The sequence below is a fragment of the Poecile atricapillus genome, chromosome 7, assembly GCF_030490865.1.
Source record: "Poecile atricapillus isolate bPoeAtr1 chromosome 7, bPoeAtr1.hap1, whole genome shotgun sequence".
NCBI classification, from domain to species: domain Eukaryota; kingdom Metazoa; phylum Chordata; class Aves; order Passeriformes; family Paridae; genus Poecile; species Poecile atricapillus.
Genome location: NC_081255.1, coordinates 8,976,339 through 8,995,220, shown reverse-complemented (window position 1 = coordinate 8,995,220; position 18,882 = coordinate 8,976,339). Strand labels below are relative to the sequence as shown.

Here is an 18,882-nt window from a genome sequence, read left to right as displayed (position 1 = left end):
GTTTCCAAGACATCTGAACTGGTTGGTTCAAAACCTTTTTTAATCAGTTTCCCAGTAATCCAATCTAGAAGATTTCAACCACAAAGACATAAGCAAAACTACTTCAGATGAATATGCATTAAGTCACTATAATGGCTACAAATTGGATACTGAAGCCAAAGTAAGTTTGGATGGATTATTTTGTTTGTTTTTTTCCTTGAAATACAGGTTGAAATGGATATTGTTGAAAAACTTGTGAAAATGGTACCATGTGAACATGAAGACCTGCTGAATATCACTCTTCGGCTCTTACTGAATCTCTCCTTTGACACAGGCCTGAGAAGTAAAATGGTTCATGTTGGTTTGCTTCCCAAACTCACTGCACTCCTGGGTATGTCTTCTTTTGGTCTAACACAGACATTTCAGCATTTCAGTGAAGCTGTTGACATCATGATATGATGCACCAAAAAGTTGCTGTGTCACTTTTGTCTTTGCCACTTCCTCACTACTCCCAGCTCCTCAGCATTCACATCATCTTGTCACACACTTTAAATGGAAATTTAGAAGGTTTCCAGTAGATTTACTTCTAGGGTCTCTTAAACAGTAGAATGCATCTTCCAGTCTTGAAAAATTACTTCAGTAGCAACTTGAAAACCACGTGAGCTGATGACATGAATGATGTTTGTAATTCTGGGGGAGCACCTAGATAAAATAGCCAGCAACTTCACAAAGCCTAGCTGATGGAGGTACAAATTATATTTATTTATTTATTCATTTTTAATGAAGCTTGGTGTACCTGCTGGCTCTTGTAACTTGTCCAGATAGATTAGAAATCTCACAATCTCGTTAGTTTTCAATCATAGGCAGTACTGATTTCTAGGCTTTCAGTTTGGCAGTCTTGTGTTAAGATCATGTAGGTACATCAGTTACAGGTGAAACTTTTTGTTGTCTGTAGGGGAAAGCCATGGAAACAATAAGGAGTTTGGAAAAAGCAGGGGATTGTTCTATTTGATCATTGTCATGTGCTGGAGTTCTGAGGAGGGACTTTTATTGCTTTTTTTGTGTTCTTTGTGTGATATTAACTGGAGGCTGCTCTGGTAGATTCACTAAAGGTTTAGCAGCTTTTGGCTCTAAGGATTGCTGAGTGGGCATGGAGGATCTTGTCTGGTGTGAATCACTGATGCCAGACATTGCTGAAGTCTTCTGGAATCTGTTGGCTTTGGGATGTGCTAAATCCAGTGCAGAGGGTGTATCAAGAAGATGGCTGCAGCAAGGGCAGTGCAGTGGTGAATCTCAGCTTTCCTCCTCTAGCTTAGAACTCTCTTAGGGTTGTTTGTCACCTCAATTCTACTTCAACCTCAACACAGCCTTATTGCTGTTCAATGAACTCCAGTGAACTTCCAAACCTAAAGTGCTTTGGAAGCCTTAATCCTGTTGGATCCTTATTTTATAACAGTTACCTGGTACAGCCTGAAATGCCTCACATCCTTTTATACTTTTTGTCCCACAATCATGTTGCTCTGGTCTGAGCTAGGACGATGAAAATTGGCATTTGAAATCCCTCATCTTTATCTTTTTATCCTTAAGACAATGTTATTTGGTAGTAAAGTGAACTGAGAAAATCTCTTTCCTCTTGTTTGGTTCAGCTTGACCAAAAGGTTTGTAAGCTTTTTGGAGCAGGAACTTGTCCCTTTTGTTCATACAGCAGATACTGTGGTGGTCTAAGGGGGGTGTCTGGGGATTTGTCACCCCAGGCAATGGCACAGGGCAAATCACTGAAGTCCCTGCTCCCAGAAATTCCCCTTTTAATATTAGAGTCAGTCTGAACTCACCAGTTAAATATCTGCTTTCGAGTGTCTGTTTGTAATGTGGAGAGGAGAACTGCTTTCCAAATGCCATTCTCTTAGGATTGTAACTAGGCCTGTGTGAGGGCTGCTTAGCTCAGAACTGGTTGCTAAAATTGGAGCCTGTTCCTCAAGTGGCTGTTAGGGTAATCTTCTGCAAGTCCTGCTGGTACTTCCAGAATATTCAGTGTGTTTCTTTTCTCATCTTGGAAGTATTCAATCATTCTTTCTTTCAACCATTAATTTTTCATAGAGGCATGCCTCTATGCTTATTTTTGATATGCTCACTAGAAAATCTACTTAGAATTATTGTCTGTTACTTGTTTCTTTAAGCCATCACTGTGATTTGTGAGACTTTCCTTGGTATGGTGATTCAAACAATTCTCAAATGCATCACTTGGCATATAATGTCTGAGAGAAGTCTGCAATCTGAATAATAAAACAGCCATATGCCAGATGCCCCATTTATACAGGTTATTTGGGTATTAAACACACATTATTCAAGTCAGTACCCTTCAGTTTCCATTTGCAGGTCATCTCCAAGTGCTAGCACAGCACAGCAGCTGTTGACAAGTCCCTGTACAACTCTTAATGCCAAGAGGTCAAGTGTCCTGACTCAACCTCCTGAAATTTAGCATTTGTGCATGCTCTGAGTCTTTAGCACTGGATTTGAGATGGGTACAAATTAAGTGTAATAGGTGTTTAAGGGGGGAGTTGAGGTTGCAGAGAATGAAAGGATTTGTTAGGCAGTGGTTTAGCACTGAGCATGGAGGTGAATGCAGTCTGCAGTTCTGGAAGATGCACTGCTTTCCCAAGGGGCACTTGGTTCCTTGGGAGCAGGAAGGCTCTAAATGGAGGCAGAGGCTGAAGCAGTGAGGATGAACTGGCTCCAACTGAGCTCTCAGGAATGGAGTAAGTATGCCATGGATATAATGGAAAAGAAACATCTTCTTTCTTTCCATCACACTCCAGAGTATTGAGGCTGCTGTTGAAAGCATGGACATGAAAAATTCTGCTGAAGTCTTGGTTTCCATTTTAATTTTCTTTTTAATAGTGCCAATGCCTGCTTCCCCATGTAGCTGTGCCAGCCAGCACCACTCGCTTGTTTTCATGGCTTCTCTTCACAAGTCTCAAGTATTGTATATGACAAGGCTCCTCTTGCTCCCTGCAGGCACCCAAATTAATCAACCACAGCTGATCTTAGTTATGCTGTGGCTCTCAAAGAGCTGTGTGCAGCTGAGGGAAGTTTGGCTTCAGACTTGAGATCTGAAGCTGGAGCAGAGCTGTGGAGGCCTCTAAGATACAGTCTGCTATATTCAGCTTTTTCCATAGAGAGGGTGATTGAGGAGCTACAAAAAGAGATTTTGTTGCTTTATGTGACTTCCATCCTTTAAGACCTTTTAAATGTTGAATCACCAGGGCACTGCAGAGAATGTTTTTTGTAGTGTGGCTTTGTTTTAATACTTAGAAATTATGTTTAGAGTGATCTTTCCTTTCTGTGCCAATATATGTGAAGTATGACTTCAGTCACCTAAGGTGAGAATTCATGTGAATGCACCAAGTGGTTTAAACTAGATATTTGCCTGAAGTGTGGAAAACACAGGTTCAGTGTCTTCCAGTTATCCCCTTGGAAAGAGAGACCAAAGCAACCTGTTACATGCTACTCTGTGGAGGTTTACTTCACTCTTAGAGTGCTCTCATTGTGCTTTGCATGGCAGAATTCAAGGGAAGTGAAGCAGAGGAGTGACTTGCTCCAATTATGGTAGAGTTTGGAAAGGGGGAAACATAGAGCTGAACTTAAAAACAGGATACAAATCTGTTTTCTTGATCCCTGGAATGCTCTTCCACTGTTTGACATAAGGGACATGTTACCCTTTTTCATAATTCTTCCCCTGGATGTGTGATTGGCTTCTAAAGTAAATGCCCTGGCAGCAAACAGAAGAAAACATTGTCTACAAGGAAAAATTAAAACCCCCTCACTTTTTGTCTGGACCAAATCCACTTTGTTTTTCAGTTAAGTGGCCAAACTGAATACAAAATTTTTAGTACAGCTCTCTTAAATATAGGCACAGCTTGTGATTCATAGTCTTCTAATAAGGGTGCTATTTTACGCTGTGTCTGAGTTGTTTCTTAGCCTTTGTGAAGTGAGACAAATAGTTCCCTGTCTGCCATGAGAACAGCAGGCAGTTTGTACAGCAGAGCCAGATGAGTGCTGCTGTGGGGGTAAAGCAGCCTGAAAAGCTCATGGTGGAGCCCTGTTCAGAAGCTTCTGGCAGAATCCTTGTGTGGTGGGCAGTGCTGGCATTTCTGGTTCCTCCCATCAGCGAGGTATCCCCCTCCAAGGGTGCAAAGTATGGGGAATGTTGCAAAAGCTGTTACAGTGGGAACTGTGTTGCTGCTCAAAGAGTAAAAGGAGTAGGTCTGACTCTGTGCAGGGAACAAACATTTTTTTAATGATGTGTGTGTTCATCTCCCAGAGCTGCTGGACTTAGGTATACTCAATACATACTGTCTTGAAATGCCATTTTCTTTTCATTCACTCCCCAGTGCAAGCCATGCTGAAAGAATGAAACCCCATTATGCTTGAAAGTCAGACTGAAGTATCTCTTTGGTTGCTTGCAATTACTGCTTTTAAAAATTGAAGGTTGAACACAGATTCTGGTGAGCTGAAAAGTGGGTGGGTCACAAAACAGGATTGGTTGTTAATCAAGCCCAAATGGAACATGGAATGCAGAAGGGTTGTGCAAACATCTGTGAAAGTGCCACACAGTGCCAAGGTAGTCAATCTTAAAAACATTTTAGGTAGTGAGGAACATCCTGGGTTATGTTTTCCAGCACAGATTACAATGGCTGAAAGCAATTTGACTTTGTGGATTTGTGTTCAGTTTGTTATATAGCACTCTGAAATACAGTGTGGGCAGCCCCAGGTGGCAACAGTATGGTTTGCCAGTCACAGATTGTGCCCAGCCTCTCTGCCGTATTAATGTGAGCATCCTGGCATGATGTTCTTAATTTCTTGGTGTTCTAAGAATTAATATAAGCACAGTGAGAAGCAGTAGCCACCTAATTTTAGATAATAATTCAAAGGCTGTGCAAACTCCAAAGTAAGTCAGCCTTCTCTGACTTGTTCATTTGAGCTGGAGAAGCCAGAACAGAGAGTAGCACTGACAGTCACATTTAGTCCCCAGTGAAGAGCCTGTCTTTACTGGATTCACTGATAGAATCTTTTCTGGGAGGTGCTGAAATTCCTCTGATATTTTTCCATTCTTTACAAGTTGGGCTTAATGAGCAATCAAAGAATTGCCAAACTGTTGTATGTTGGGTTTCTTAACAATCAAGGCTTGATATGGTATGCAGCCAAGCTGGATTATATGGTGACTGCTGTTTAAAAAGCCAAGTAGTACTTTGCTCTCTAATTAACGGAGTGCTGTGGGTTTTTAATGCTCTATTCCTTTTATGAAAGTTTCTTTTAAGAAGGCTTAAAGTAGATGTGCTCGCTTTATGAGTTCACTTGGCCTTTTTGTAATGAACTTATTATGGAGCTTCACACATCTGTTGAAAAATGGAGCTTCTTATAGGCTACTGCAGTGTTTTTTCTGACTTTAATAGGCCTCGTTTATCCTATAAAGAAACATACATTTTCTTACCTGATCAAGTGAGCAAACAATAAGGGTCAGATGTGGCAAATAGCCTAACAAAAAGCACATGTCCAGCCATGAGGGTGAGGTAAAGTCATATCGGGATTGCTTGAAGTTATTAATGGCAGTAAAATTTATGCTTCCTCCTGTTTTCCCAATTAAATTGAGAAACCTTTTTTTCCTAAGGTGGCTCTGCAGCAGCTGGTTCCAATACTACTTGTGTGAATATTGCCTGGGGTGTCTCCATTCCTTTATAGTAAAGGCTGGCTGAAGAACATTAAGTAACAGTTCAACTACAGGGACCAGTCTGTTGGAAAGCAGCAATTATTAAGGGATTTATTTTAATGGTAGTTTTTTATCATTTGTGGTGAGTATGGCCAAGGCTTAAAAAAAAAAAAGAAAAACCCTCAACAGCAAACAAAAAGAACCCCAACACAAAAAACCCCACAAACCAAAAACATCTCTGAATTTTCAAAATCCTTATTAGAAGTGCAGATAGACCTAAGCGTGTCTGATTGACTTAAGAAGAGGTGGGTGCACAATGTGTCTTAGAACTCAGCATTTAAATTTAAATTTAGATACCTTGAATGTGGATTAGACAGCAAACTTTAAAAAATAAATGACTTCTCATTTTGAGAAATATAGAACTAAATGTAGAGACTCATCAGTGTCAGGTGAGTGAAAGCTCCTTGCTGTGGTGTACTGGTCACAAGTGCATGTGTGAATTTACCTGTGTTATTGGCTTTTTTAATAAAGAGGATAACTTTAGTGGAACACAAGAAACTAACTTTGTGTGTTGACTGAAAATAAGGATGCTCATGGCAGTAGCATGGACAGGAGTGGAGAGATGGCAGCAATCTAAAGATGAGGGAGCTGAGTTGTTGGAAATTCACTGAACTCATGAATGGAAAAAAAATCCCCTGAGCCAGTATTTCTATTGTGGAGCTTACAAGATGGGAATTAATTCAATGCTTTTAATGGTTTCTTAGCTTATTGCAAGAGCAAATTAATACTTAACAGTAAAAGTAAATTTAATCTTCTGCTGAACTGTTGACATCTGAAAGCTTTACAGAGCTTAACTTGGATGCCTGAAGCATGACAGAACACCAACAGCTAGTTCTGGTTTCTTGGAAAAATCTCTGTAAAGAAGGGGTGGGGCACTTGTGCTCATCTTCCTGAGCTGTGGTAACATCATTGTACAGAGGGCCAGGGTGGAAGAGAGGAGCACCTTTTCCAGAGCTGTTGTGAAGGCTGCAGGCAGAGGAGTGGCCTCAAAGGACCACGTGGAACAATTTTGTGCTGGAGTAGTCCTGGAGCTCCTGAGGATTTTACAAGTTCAGATGTAAGGGAGAAGGTTACACTCTGCTTTCCTTCAAGACTTGTTAGAAGCATCTTAACTCACAAGTTTGTTCTTTATTTAAGAGTTTTTCAAATGATTGTTGCAGTCCAGGAGACCAGCTGTAGATTCTCCATGTCTGCAGTTGCTGAGGTGAGAAATGCTTTGTCAGTTGATAATAGTCTCTTCAAGCCATTTTATATGGGTGCTTGAATAATATGGAGCTCAATTTTCCTATCTGGAAGACTCAAAAGCTCAACCATTTGACTCCACTTTTTAGGTTTAATAGATCTGAACCTCAGCTTTGTACTTCAGCATCTTCAAAACAGGGGTAAAACCAGTTTCCATTTCAGAGTGGTGAATCATCCCTTTCTCAGGGCAAGAGGCAGAATCCTGCATTGGGTTTGTTCCTCCTTCAGGCAGGAGCAGTTGGAATCCAGCTGCACCATCCATTCAGAGCTGAGATGCTCTTGGAGCAGAAGCACAGAAAACCTCCACCTATTTCCTTTCCCACTGAATTCCAAACTGGATTAGAAGGGTGTGTTTAGATCCAAAAGGTCTCAATATTTTCTAGTCATTTTAATTGGAGCAGTTGATGTAGTTAAATGAAATAATAGTGCAGATGTGGCAAAAATTATGCATGTCCTGTACATTTCCATTTAATCTACAGGTGGTGGAGACTTCTAGAGGAAGATCTTTGCTTAGATTTTTTTCCACTTACTTTGGAAGTGTGTTTCCACAGTTTGAATCAGACTAAGAACCTGCTCTGATTTCTCATTTCTGGTAATAACAACAGTCATTAACTCTTTTTTCTATCTCTTGCTTTCTTTCTTGGTCATAGCCTAACCCAAACCATGATAGTTTTGTGGAGAAAAGAGAAGCAGCTTTACCTTCCTCTTTCAGGGGTAACCCTATTCCCTCTTGATTTCTCTCTAATCTGAATTTTTAGTTGATTTCTTTCTGCTTTGTGAGGTATATGGGATATTGCAACTAATCAGCTTCCAGTTTCTATGGGAGGTCACATGAGTTCAAGTATGATTGGTTATAGCCCATCCAAAGGACAAAAAATGGGGTATGTTTTGCTTCAAAAAAGGACACACCTGATTATAGCAGTGTGTTAATTACCCAGTGGCTGTGCTGTGTTGTCTTTGAGTGGCAATGCTACACTGAGGTGGTTTCTGAATGTTTTTCAGTCTGTCTTACATGGAGTTCCAGGCAAAGAAATGGAGCCTGAGGTTCCAGACATGGAGCTTCATTTTTTCTTGTGCTGCAACATTAAATAACTCAAATTAGTCAGTCTTTACTCCTTTAGGATTCATCACTAAAATTCTTTGTTTGTTTCCTAGGAAAAATATTGTAGCCAGGTTTCAGATGTGGCATGTACTGAGTTCTTTGGGTGAAGGGGAAAAAAGCCCCAGAAAACTAAACCCCAAACCCAACCATGGCAGCACTGAGATTTTAAATTAGGCTTATGGTATGAAGCCAGTTTCAAATAACATAAAGGTGGCACAAGAGGGGTTATTAGTATGTAATTACTATCATAATGTTTTATTTACAATGTCTAGTCTCCTTGAGTCTGAGCAGATTTGAAAATCCTTTCAGTTTCTCTTGATAAAATAAACTGATATATCCAGTATGATTTATATTTACATATGTAAATCAAACCAATATGTGTCTAAAACACACATGGACTAACTCAGTCCAACTGTTTCAGAGCTGGTTATGAGGAAGGATATGGGATAGAGGTAAGTGGAGATAACTTTCTATCATTTTTTTCCTAAAATCACTGCTAATTATGATACATTTGAATAAACTCTTGATTGATCTGTTTTCTGACATTAGAGTGAGACAGCACATAGATCTGATATTTACTTTGTGGCATTCTTAATAATCTAGATTTCTTACTTGCCTAGTTCTGCAGCGGATCACATTAAAGTGTTAGAGTTTGAAGCTGAAATAAAGATTCACTCTGCCATTTTTAACAGGTATTTGTCATCATCTGTGTTCTGGTTTTGATTTAGTGTTGTTAATGTTTTGCACATAGATGGGATAGGGCATATTTCATATCTAATGTGGAGACATTGATTATTCCATTAGAAGTGATGGCTGCTTGATTAATGATAGTGTTATATTTGAATAATTTACTCTGTAATTCATATTCTTCTTTTTACTTTAGCATTTGAAAGCTGAATGCTGCTGCTGCAGCTGATACTGGCAATTCAGTTTTACAGCATTAGGGTTTCTCTTTTTGTCATGGACCTAATGGAGGATTTTTTTAAGCTCACAAAGCCAACCAAAATGTGTGACTTGATCTTGTGATGAAGAAATAATTTATTTTTTTTTCTTTAGTTTCTGCTACTAATACTATTTAGACCTTTAACCATAGTAAGAACTGAACATGGAATTCAGGCATTGGTCCCCAGAACTGGCACATGGCTCCTTATTAATGTTCAAAGGCTAAAAGTCTGAAGCCATTTTGAACTCAGAACCCATCATGTATTTATTTCCCTCTCTAATTTGCAAAAAACTAGTTGTGAAAACAGCCCCAGGGACCTGATATTTTTCCATCCCATCTGCTTCAGCTGAACTACAGCTGCAAAAAAAAAAAAAATCTAAAAAAATCTAAGTATTGTTTCTATAAACTGTTGAGTGTATTTTATAACACAATAATTCCCACAAAATCAGTAACTGCAGTTAATGACTGGTTTGTTAAGGCATTAACTGCACTCAGCTGGGAATGACCAATTTCTCAGGAATGGCTGTATAAGAACTAAGGCTAATTCAGTTACACTTTCAAATAATTATTTGGTTAATTAATGGTAGATTCTTGTGGAAATCCTATCAAAGTGCTCGTGACCCACACATTTAATATCCAATGAGTTCATTATGATTCATGTTTTATTGCCATAAATACCAGAAGAATCCATAATGACTAGGCCATTATTTTCCAGGGCTGCCCTTAATGCTTTAGGCCATTTGGCTATTCCACCTTCAGTCATAAAAAGCTTGATGCTCAAAACTTACCAGCATTTGTAGGCCACAATTTTCTGGCACCCCACCAAAACTTTGGTGATTTTTATGAACACATTTGGCATAGATCTGTTATTTGGTTTTTTTTTTCCTCTTGCATTTTCTAGTTAGGGCAATAATTGATCCTTACTGTACCCAGTCATAAGGAAGGGTTCCTTTCAATGTCAGCTTTTTCACGTGTGGCTTTCAGCAGTGGTCAAAAATAGCAGGAAAGGTATCACTTGGGTGCTTTTGAAAGCTGTTTTCCAGCCAGGTGCTGGGCAGGGTTTGAAATTTTTACAGCCAAGTCTTTATGCAATACTTGACTCAGGGTTAATTAATTAGCATTCAGATGAGTAGAGAATAATTAGAAAAAGGAACTGGTACTGACATATTCAAGTAATAGTCAGCAGCTGGTAGTTTATGTTTTTGGAAGTACCAATTTAAAAGGATCAGAATTTGCATGGTAGGTTTTCAGAGTCTGTCACTTCTTCCTCTTTCATGTAGCCTTCAGCCTGCAGGTGATGCTTGGAGTTTAAAATGCTTTAGCTGTTGTCTGTCCTCTTCCTAATCTTCAACCATTTCTACCTGGTCTCCAGTCAGCTTTCCAGCAGGCTTTGTGCTTCCCAAGTGAGCATGAGATGAGCAGTTATGTTAACTCATGTGCTTAGAAACAACCACCTCCTCTTGATTTTCCTGCAATGTTTGGTTCTTTGGATCAGGAGTTGCCGCTGTTTTGCAGGAGAACTGACAAAATCACAAGTTTCTGCTTTTCCTTCACCAAAGTGCATCCATAGGGAAAGTAGAACCGTGAAACGTGCAGGCATCAGCCTGAAAGCCTCTTCCTTTCTGGGAAATTAAAATGAAATTAAACTTAAAACACATGCACCATTAAACACTTAAAAGATGGGTTAGTTACAGGCTGTTGGCTTTCAGCTTTAGTTCTGTAGTTTACTTTTATCATCAAGTTAGTAGAATTCACTTGCTTTATCATAACTCATAACTCAGTTCATTGCTGAGGCTGTGCAATATTTGTTACTTAAATGCTTTAAACCCCTCTCTGTTCCCCCTATTGACAATGGGACAGGGGAATTCAGGGAAAATTGGTGAGATAACTGCTCAGCAAAGAGGAATTTAAATTCAGTTCTTCTCTTTGAAACTGTAGCTGTCTTTGTCTTTTGTGTGTCATGAAGTCTACTTTATGGAATGCACTTCTGGAGAATGATTTAAGTGCTGGTCATTATAAAGCAACTCTTTAGGAGTTTGTTCAGATAAAATAAGTTTATTTGGATTCCACATATTCTTCGCACTTTAGGTTGACTATCTGGATATTTTTGATTATTTTTGGTAGTTTTAAAACTGAGGTAGTGCTGTCATTTACCACTGACACCCAAGGTGATGTTCACACATCAGAAAGGTTATTGTGACAAGCTGGACCTTTGAAAAAAAGGGGTTAGAAAATCATGCAGAAACTTCTAATAAAGAAAATAGAAGGCCTTTACTGTTACATCAGCCTATTATGATTGAAAATAAGCCACTAATATTATCAAATATTAAGCTGCTGAGCTTACCAATGTAAAACTGTACTTTAGCTGATGCTTTATGTTAGCATAAATGAAACTTGCAGAAATGAGATAAAAAACCCCACAAGGGACAAAGGTTAAAGAGTAAAATTGAGTATCATTCTTGTTAATATTCTGGCAGTTCATATGTGCTGAAGGCTTGGTCTAACTTCAATCCAGTTCTTCTTGTTATTGTTTTGGGGAGCTTTTCTCTCTTTTATACTGGCTTATCTTTTACTTCATACAGTTTCATGCATTATCCACCTAGGTGTAATTGTAAATTGAGTCTTGTGTTTAAGTCCTAAATACAGGCATGGAGTGATGTGTTAAGAGCAGTGTAAAGAGATTTTTTTTTTTCCTTAGACCTGTGAAATTTGGAGGAATTATTTCTTCTCTAAACTTCTAAATATCTATAGCAATTTACCTATATGTGTGGGAAGTTTTTTTCATTAAATTACTGTTTTCCCAATGTTTCTGCAGGTCAATAGGTAGGTTAATTGACCAGTCACAAGAGAAGCACTAAAGATAACACTTCATTTTGTTTACTGGTACTTCTGTGCTTTTATTTTCATAATTGTCAGTGTAGCTTTCACATTTGGGCATTATCCTTATGCTGTTAAATGTATGGAAGATTGTGATACCAGTTATGTTTTTTCTAGCAGGTAAGACTAGAAGGATTTGAAAGGTCAGCTGTGATTTTAGGTTTAACATGGCTAAGAATACTTCGCTCACTTGTTTGGCAGCTGCCAGAGGGGTTTCATGGGTCTCTTTGGATAATTCAGTTTTGAAAAAGGCTCATTCTTTGGATAAAGGCATCATATCCTTGCTTCTCAGAGGAAATCCCAGCTCCCAGTGATGTATGCAGGAGGAAAATTTCACTGTTTTGGTTGCTGTTTGAGGTCTTTGTGCTTTCCAAGTTATTACACAGATATTTTCTGACTTAGCTTAAATAGAAGCGGGAGGTAGAGTATTGCTGATGAGTTGTGTAAGAACTGTGAATGAATTTGGAGTTGGTGACCTTATTACATCCTGGCTGAACTAATGTACATGTTCAGATGCAGGGTTTATCCCATATATAGCCAATATCCTCTTGCAGGGCTAGAGGAAAACTTGAGAATGCTCAGTCTGCGTTTCAGCAGTGAGTCAGAAGCAAATTCATCTGTGTTGTTCTTAAACACTTGTATGTTTGTGTAAGATGATTTTATAGAACCTTTCAGTGAAATACTTCACACCCTACTCACATTAACTGCTCCAGTTTTCCTTGAGAGTCTTTCTTTTTGGTAAATATCACTGTGAAAATACACTAATGTAGTTTTTTATGTGCATGAAACACAAAAGGCACCAATGGAATTATATTGTTATTTAGGAGAGTAAAACAACCAGTATGTGATTTGCTTGATAGGCAGTGGATTCCTTCTAAAACACCTGTTAGTGGTACTTCTTACTTTTCTCTCTTTGTTATTTCACTTCAAGACAAGCTTGTTATTTCAACTGGAATATCCACAGCTAAATCTTAATTTTCTTGCTGGAAACTGATGAAGCCTTTCTCTGGATTGCCAGTCATTACTAAGCATTCCTTTCACAAAATATATTCCTTGCAAAGTGGGGTTAAGGATGTGTTTTGAGGTGCTGGGAAGAGGAAGGAATATTTACCATTGCCCTGGTTCCCTCTTTGCACTAATATGTGGTTCATTTGGCTAGGCCAGGCCAAGACCCTTTCATTAATGTGTCATTTCTGATTTAAATTTTCCCTCTGTTAGCTAGGATTGTTCTGCTTTTCATTTTCCTCCTTTGCATATTTAACAACAGCTAAAAGATCTCCTAATAATATTTTTTTTTCTCCTTCTAGGAAACGAAAATAACAAAAAAGTAGCGATTTGCATTCTGTATCACATCAGCATGGACGATTGCTTTAAATCGATGTTTGCATACACAGACTGTATCCCTCAGGTAAGTGAGGAGCTGATAAAATCCGTCTTCCCTCCTGCTCTCAGTGCCTCGGTCATGGCAGAGCTCGCACTGACACCCGCAGGTGACAAAGGGAACAGCCACGGTGCTGGCACCTCTTCCTCAGACAGGGACTGTTCTTTTGGGCTTTCACAGCCAAAGCAGAGGTGACCGATCTCTGTCACTGCTGCTGACACTTGAGCTGCACCAACGAACTGCTGAAATTACAGGTGACCCGCTGGATTCCTGCAGAAAGAGATTAAAGCTTGTGCAGAGCAGCTCCTTAGGGAACGTGGCGGAAAGTATTTCCTTTACAGTTTAAGAAGGCATTCTTGCCTGATCCCTTTGGGTATCAAAATTTCAGTGTCTCCAGCATTGCAGGATATGAGCTGGAAACCAGCCAAGGAGGGTTACGTTCCTACATGACCATTCCTTTTCCAACTGCATGCTTGTACAGCAAGGAGACTTGATGAGTGTGGAAGGCTCTTCATTGATCTTTCAGGCTGCATTTTGTTACTTAACTCACACAATATCATGGGGTTTTGTGGGTATGTTTGGTTTTTTGTGTGCATGTATTTTGTTGTTTCTTGCTGGTTTGGGTTTTTTTGTTTTTCTCAAGTACCAAGTCCTCTCTTACTGACCTTTTTCTCAGCCCTGGTGAAGCTGGAGTTGAGAAAGCCTGTGTTGCCTAAGTGTAAAAGCTCTCTGGTAGCTTTTTCAGAATTGCACCACGGTATCTTCTTTCCTGCCAGATGGGTTTTTAACATCAAATACTTCCAGAATGGAAAGTTGTCATGGAAAGTTATGGGAATGTTTCTGGTCATTATCTTATGGCAAAATCAGTGAAGTTTTCCCACATACAAGATTATTTTGGATAATAGAGAGGGGAGAACTGGTGGGAATAATTAATATATGTTACAAAGTCTTCTTGTAAACATCCTGCTGTCTTTTCTACCACAAGAAGCAATTACTTTTTAAGGCATTTCCATTATATAAGTGACCTGCTTTATTCTAGCAGTTACCAGCCAAACTCAAATTCCTGCACCAGTGTCTCAGGACTTGCTTGTGATGTGCTTTCAGGGAATCTTGGTATGATTTCTGGACCCCCAGTACTTACAGAGCTGTGTCCAAAGACTGGTGGAGCTGCAAACAATTCTGCTGCCTTCACTGGGCTTTAGTGAAGTAAACAACAAAGTTGGAAAATATAACTATGGCTATTGATTCTTCACAGGTCACATCTGCACACTGTTCAAAAAGAAGCTGAAGCAACCAGAACTTAAATTTTACTAATGGAAGTTCAAAATTAGGATGGTTATCAAGGAATACAGGTAGCAGAAAGCATTAGGAAGTGGAGAAGGCATCAGGAAAAGAAAATGACCCTTTCAAAATGACTCACTGCTATCTAATTCTACCCAGGAAACCCAAAATCTCTTTTCAGTAGTGGTGTACGCCCTTGTGTGGGTTTGTCTCTTTTTGAGGAGAGGTGTTCATCTAGACTGGCAAACAATAATTAACGTTTAGCAGTTGTAGAAAGTGCTTTGAAAAAGCAGCTCCCTGTGATAATTGTGGCTGCGCCGAGGGCTGCACGTGCTGTGCCGGGTAAACATCCTTGTGGATTGCAGGAGTTAGTGGGTGCTACTCTAGTAACAGTTAAAAGTGAGTATTAACAGTTCATTCTTGTTTAGACCTCAGCAATGCGTGTTTTGTTTAAATAGGTGCAAATGCCATCCAGATGCTTATAAAAGCCTTTATTGGTAATAACCTGGCCAATCAAAGGGCATGGTTAGGCAGTGATGTCATGGTGATATTTAATATTTTACCGCAGAGCGATGTGCAAGCTTCTCCAAAGCTGCCCACATGTTTTCCACCACGGTTGTCCTGCTTGGCCCCTCTTTGATCTCTAAGCTTCTTTTCAGCTTAATGCTGGTAAACGTCCTCTCTTGACAGCCCCCTTTGCTCCTGTCCGCCATTATCTGCTGAAGTTCAGAAACCAGAGCATCACTTCAAACGGCAGAGTTGGGGAGTAGCCGCTCAGGAGAGATTCCTGAGGCATGCAGTTCTGGCATAATCATTCAAAGATGTTGGAGCTGGGCTTGGGGAGGGGGTTGGACAGAGGTGTATGTGAGCACAGAGCTGTGGGGGTTGGCCTCTGGTCACTGGTAAATAAGTGAAGGCAGGTGCCAGAGAGTCTAGACACAGTGATTTCAGTGCTGGTCTGTGGTATCTGATACTCAATATGGGACTTGTCTGATTGAACACTACTGCCTCTTCACTGCACATGCTGCAGTCTTTTTACTGCCTTCCTGTTAAATCAGTAAAAGATGACAATGGACATAGTAAAAGCAGAACAAATTTAATTTTAATATTTCCTATTTGGCAGCAATTACTCTTCCTTTTGAAGTGGCACAAGAAGCAATCAAATTAAATGAAGACATAATGGGAAACATGGAACTCGTATGAAACTATTATTTTAAAATTTGAACGGCTTTAATTGAAACTGGATATATTTTTTTCTTTTTATAGAGAAGTAGTTCAGTAATTAACAGTGTAATCCCATCTTGTTAAACATTTAATTTCCACAGATTTTGTATTGTGTAAGTAATGAGAATGTTTCCTTTCAAATTATTTGAAGGGTTTTAAAAATCTGTTTTTAAAGGTTTTGTAACAGAAGAGTTGCGGGGGGTGATTTTTGAATGCTCGTGTTCTACTTGTTAAATGGCAATTTTCTTCTCTGTTAATTCCCTCTTATGTGACTGTCAGGCTTAAGGATTTAATAAACCAGGGATTTTATAAGTTCTTAAAACAACCTAGAGAAATCTGATTCTACCTTTTTAAGAAAGGGAGGAAGAAATCAATGATAGCTTTTAAATGAGTACATGAAAGTCTCAGGAAAGACATAAATAACTATGTTGTAATGTAGTTTTTACTTGGGGGATTTTTTGGGTCCCTTTGGAATGACAGCCTTCTATCTGATAATAGGTAAACTTACAGAATGGCTGGAGTAAAATACTTTGTAGAGAATTCCTGCAATCCTATTGTTTCTTTTTATTTTCTCTTCTTTAAATGGATTCTTCACCTACTTTCTCTAGCTTTTAATGCATTACAAACTTGTCTTTCCACCAGGGGGCAAGCACACAAATATTTAATGATTAGTTAATCATTAAATTTAATGATTATTTATTGCTTTCTTGTCCTCCAGCCCCTTTCTGAGCTACAGTTTTTGTACCTTATGTCCTGCTTATCTTTAGGCTTTGTTGTTTCCTCTTCCAGTAATCTCAGTCTTGTCATCACACTGGTTTGCATTATAATCTAAATATGTCTTATGAACTGAATGGGTTTTAGAGACAAACAGGGTGATGTCCCCCAGCCCTGAAGTTGTGCAGGGCTTTTCTGCCAGGATTGGAACCAGAGGGAAAAGAAATGGGTTTATTTCAGTCATGTTCATATATTCCAAATGCCATTTGAAAGCCTGTTCCTGTTGAACCAAATGAGCCAGGATAGCCAGCCTGTGATGTAATGGACAATACAGAGCCAGGTGTGGAAAATGATGGCAATCCATAGGTTAGGAGCCTTGGGAATCACCTGGGAATTTACTGACATTTGGTGAACAGTTTGAACAGGATTATAGGTGATTGTCTACTTCCATTAATGTTACCAGAAGAATGGGATTACTGCTGAGGAGTCTGTGGGATGTGGCAGTGTTCAGCTCTAGCTGAAAGCTGCAAAGATAAAGAACAGCGCTGCAGAGACAGCTAAATTACCTATCAGTGGAGTAACTCACAGCAAAATAGTAGTAGAATTATTTTACAATTAAGTGTCTGTTTAGAGTCATAATTTTATTAAGCTAATAGGTATTAATCTGACTTTCTGTGGAATTAAATTGTGGTTGTTTTTTTTTTTTTCTTGTATTAAATTCACCTAAGCTTTCTAAACAAATTTATCCATTCACAAATACTAAAAACCAGTTAGACAAAAATTTCAGTGGTAGCAAAAAAATGTAACTAAACCAAGTTAATTTAAGGTGATGAGTGATTGTCATTTTTGGCACTTTATATGGATTTTTATCCATAAATAATGGAACTACACATGTCATGCCCCTGAGCTTTGTAACTTTCACTGTTCCTTTAGAAATGCTGAATACTAATTTTAAAAAAAAGTTACTGTAGTTGATATTGTAACAGTGCTTTTCTAATGCTTTGCAAAGATTAATGACCTAAGTGTGCTTGTGTTTCTTGGCAGTTGATGAAGATGCTTTTTGAGTGTCCTGATGAGCGAGTTGATCTGGAACTTATTTCTTTCTGTATTAACCTTGCTGCCAACAAAAGAAATGTGCAGCTTATCTGTGAAGGTAACTGAGGTTTTGGTGGGGGTTTGGAGATGACAACACTTTGTATATTTTCTTTTATTATACTTACATATGCAAATTATGTACATTTGAGTCGTGACATCAGGATTTTATTCTGCCTCATGCCTAAAATCCATCTTTGGCTGATTGGTGTTTCACCTGCTAGTATCAAATGAATAGCAGTGATGTCTTTCAGTTGCATCTTTCCATCACTTTTTTTATTATAATTGAGCTTCTGGTGGGTTCTAATTTTTTGATTCATGGTCTGGATAGTTCTGCATTTCTTGCAGTAGCTCTGGATTGCTTTTAAAATTTTATTATTTACATACTAGCAGTTTTAAATGAAAAAATATTACTCAGTAGCTCCAACTTTCACTTGTGCTCAACATTTTCCTTAGGAGCTGCTGCAGTCAATTACTGGCCTTCAAAGGGGACAGTTGCAATCAAGAGATTCTGTGGCCTGAAATTCCACTTTAAAATTCTATGAATAGCTCTGTAGAAGGGGGAGCAGATACATCCAATTTTATATTAAATGTGAAACTCAAGCTAGCAGCACCTTTTAGGTAGGCAGGGTGATCTTTTGGAAGCATAATGGTAACACTGGGATTTTTTCTATGTGGTCAACTACTTCAGATCTGTTCCCATGCATAGATCTTCTAAACTTTTAAAAGCATAACAAGATATTTATTCCATGGAATGAGAGGAGAAGTCTCTGTGCCTGGACTAACTGCTGTGCACTTTTTCATTCTAAACTTTTAAAGCTTAAAGCATTTTTTTGGGTGCATGTTGATCTCTAATCAGCCAGTACTTTCCTATTTTTATTATTATTATTTTATTTGGAGGATTTTCTAAGTGTTTGTTTCTTTTCAGGAAATGGTTTGAAAATGCTCATGAAGCGAGCTTTGAAGTTTAAGGACCCTTTGTTAATGAAGATGATCAGAAATATTTCACAACATGATGGACCAACTAAAAGTCAGTTTATTGTAAGTATTAGGTCTTACCTAATGTGATCTCTGTTTTTTATCCTTCTAGAAAAGACTGGCTCTGGAGAGCTGCCGTGGTTGGTTTTGCAGGGTGTCCAATTTAAGTTTCCTTGTGTGTCCTGGGGTGATTTATGTTTTGTTTTTTAAGGCTATCTCAGCTGGTAGATCAGAGTTTGGATCCCCCACTATGGGGAAAACAGATCTTAAGCCTTATCGAGTCAGTTTGAAAACAAACACAC

General features: G+C 38.8%; 1 protein-coding gene across 4 annotated transcripts in view; it reads left to right on the top strand.

The window, feature by feature from the left end:
- KIFAP3 (kinesin associated protein 3) overlaps positions 1–18,882 on the top strand; it is a 67,263-nt gene that overhangs the window by 13,226 nt on the left and 35,155 nt on the right. For all 4 annotated transcript variants that reach the window (XM_058842836.1, XM_058842832.1, XM_058842834.1 and 1 more), the window contains exons 10-13: positions 208–370; positions 13,218–13,318; positions 17,555–17,663; positions 18,531–18,643. In XM_058842836.1, coding sequence (XP_058698819.1) covers positions 208–370; positions 13,218–13,318; positions 17,555–17,663; positions 18,531–18,643 — 486 coding nt within the window. The remainder of the gene's footprint in view (positions 1–207; positions 371–13,217; positions 13,319–17,554; positions 17,664–18,530; positions 18,644–18,882) is intronic.